This window comes from Stegastes partitus, unplaced genomic scaffold (assembly GCF_000690725.1).
Source record: "Stegastes partitus isolate 25-593 unplaced genomic scaffold, Stegastes_partitus-1.0.2 Scaffold2012, whole genome shotgun sequence".
In the NCBI taxonomy this organism is placed as follows: domain Eukaryota; kingdom Metazoa; phylum Chordata; class Actinopteri; family Pomacentridae; genus Stegastes; species Stegastes partitus.
This window is the reverse complement of record NW_007579743.1, coordinates 11,770-12,401: the sequence shown is the minus strand read 5'-3', so window position 1 is coordinate 12,401 and position 632 is coordinate 11,770. Positions and strand designations below refer to the sequence as shown.

Genomic DNA, 632 nt, shown 5'->3' with positions numbered 1-632 from the left:
GCCAGCATGGACGCGGTTCTGACCCAGGACGCGGTGCTGCACTTCCTCCAGAGCAGCGGAGGTTCGGTGAAAAACGCGGATCTCCTGCTGCACTTCAGACCCTTCCTCCGGGACCACGCGGAGCGGGACCGGAACCGGGAGCTCTTCAAGAAGTTCGTCAACTCCGTGGCCACCGTCAGGCAGACGGACGGAGTTTCTTTTGTGGTTCTCAGGAAGAAATTCCGGGGCCATGTTCCGGGTGGAGGCGCTGAAGGAGGAACCTCCGGGGCTCCGCGGCTCCACGCCGGGGCCAACGGCCAGCGCACGCCGGAAAACGCGCACCGCAGCCCCGGTACGAGCACGGAGAAGCCTCGGCAGAAACCGGAGGAGACAACACCCGCCCCGTCGGGAGAAACCGCCCTGAAAACAAGCCTCCCTGCAGCCGGGATCATGCTGAACAACAACAACAACGTGGAGGCGAAGCCTAACCCGAGACAGCAGCAGGTGAGGAGCTCACCTGTCCAGGTGGAGACTCGGGTCCAGGAGAGGACTGGAGCTGCCCCGCTGCACAGCACCAAGCTGGGGCAGCAGAGAGCGAGTTCTGGCCCCGGTACCGGCCAGCCGGTCCCTGAACGCCTCACAGGGAGAGCTGA

The 632-nt window shown here is 64.7% G+C and overlaps 1 protein-coding gene across 1 annotated transcript in view; it reads left to right on the top strand.

The window, feature by feature from the left end:
* sowahb (sosondowah ankyrin repeat domain family member B) overlaps nt 1-632 on the top strand; it is a 7,089-nt gene continuing 6,457 nt past the window's right edge. The window contains exon 1 of the mRNA XM_008303466.1: nt 1-603. Within this exon, the coding sequence (XP_008301688.1) occupies nt 7-603 (597 nt within the window). The 5' untranslated portion in view covers nt 1-6. The remainder of the gene's footprint in view (nt 604-632) is intronic.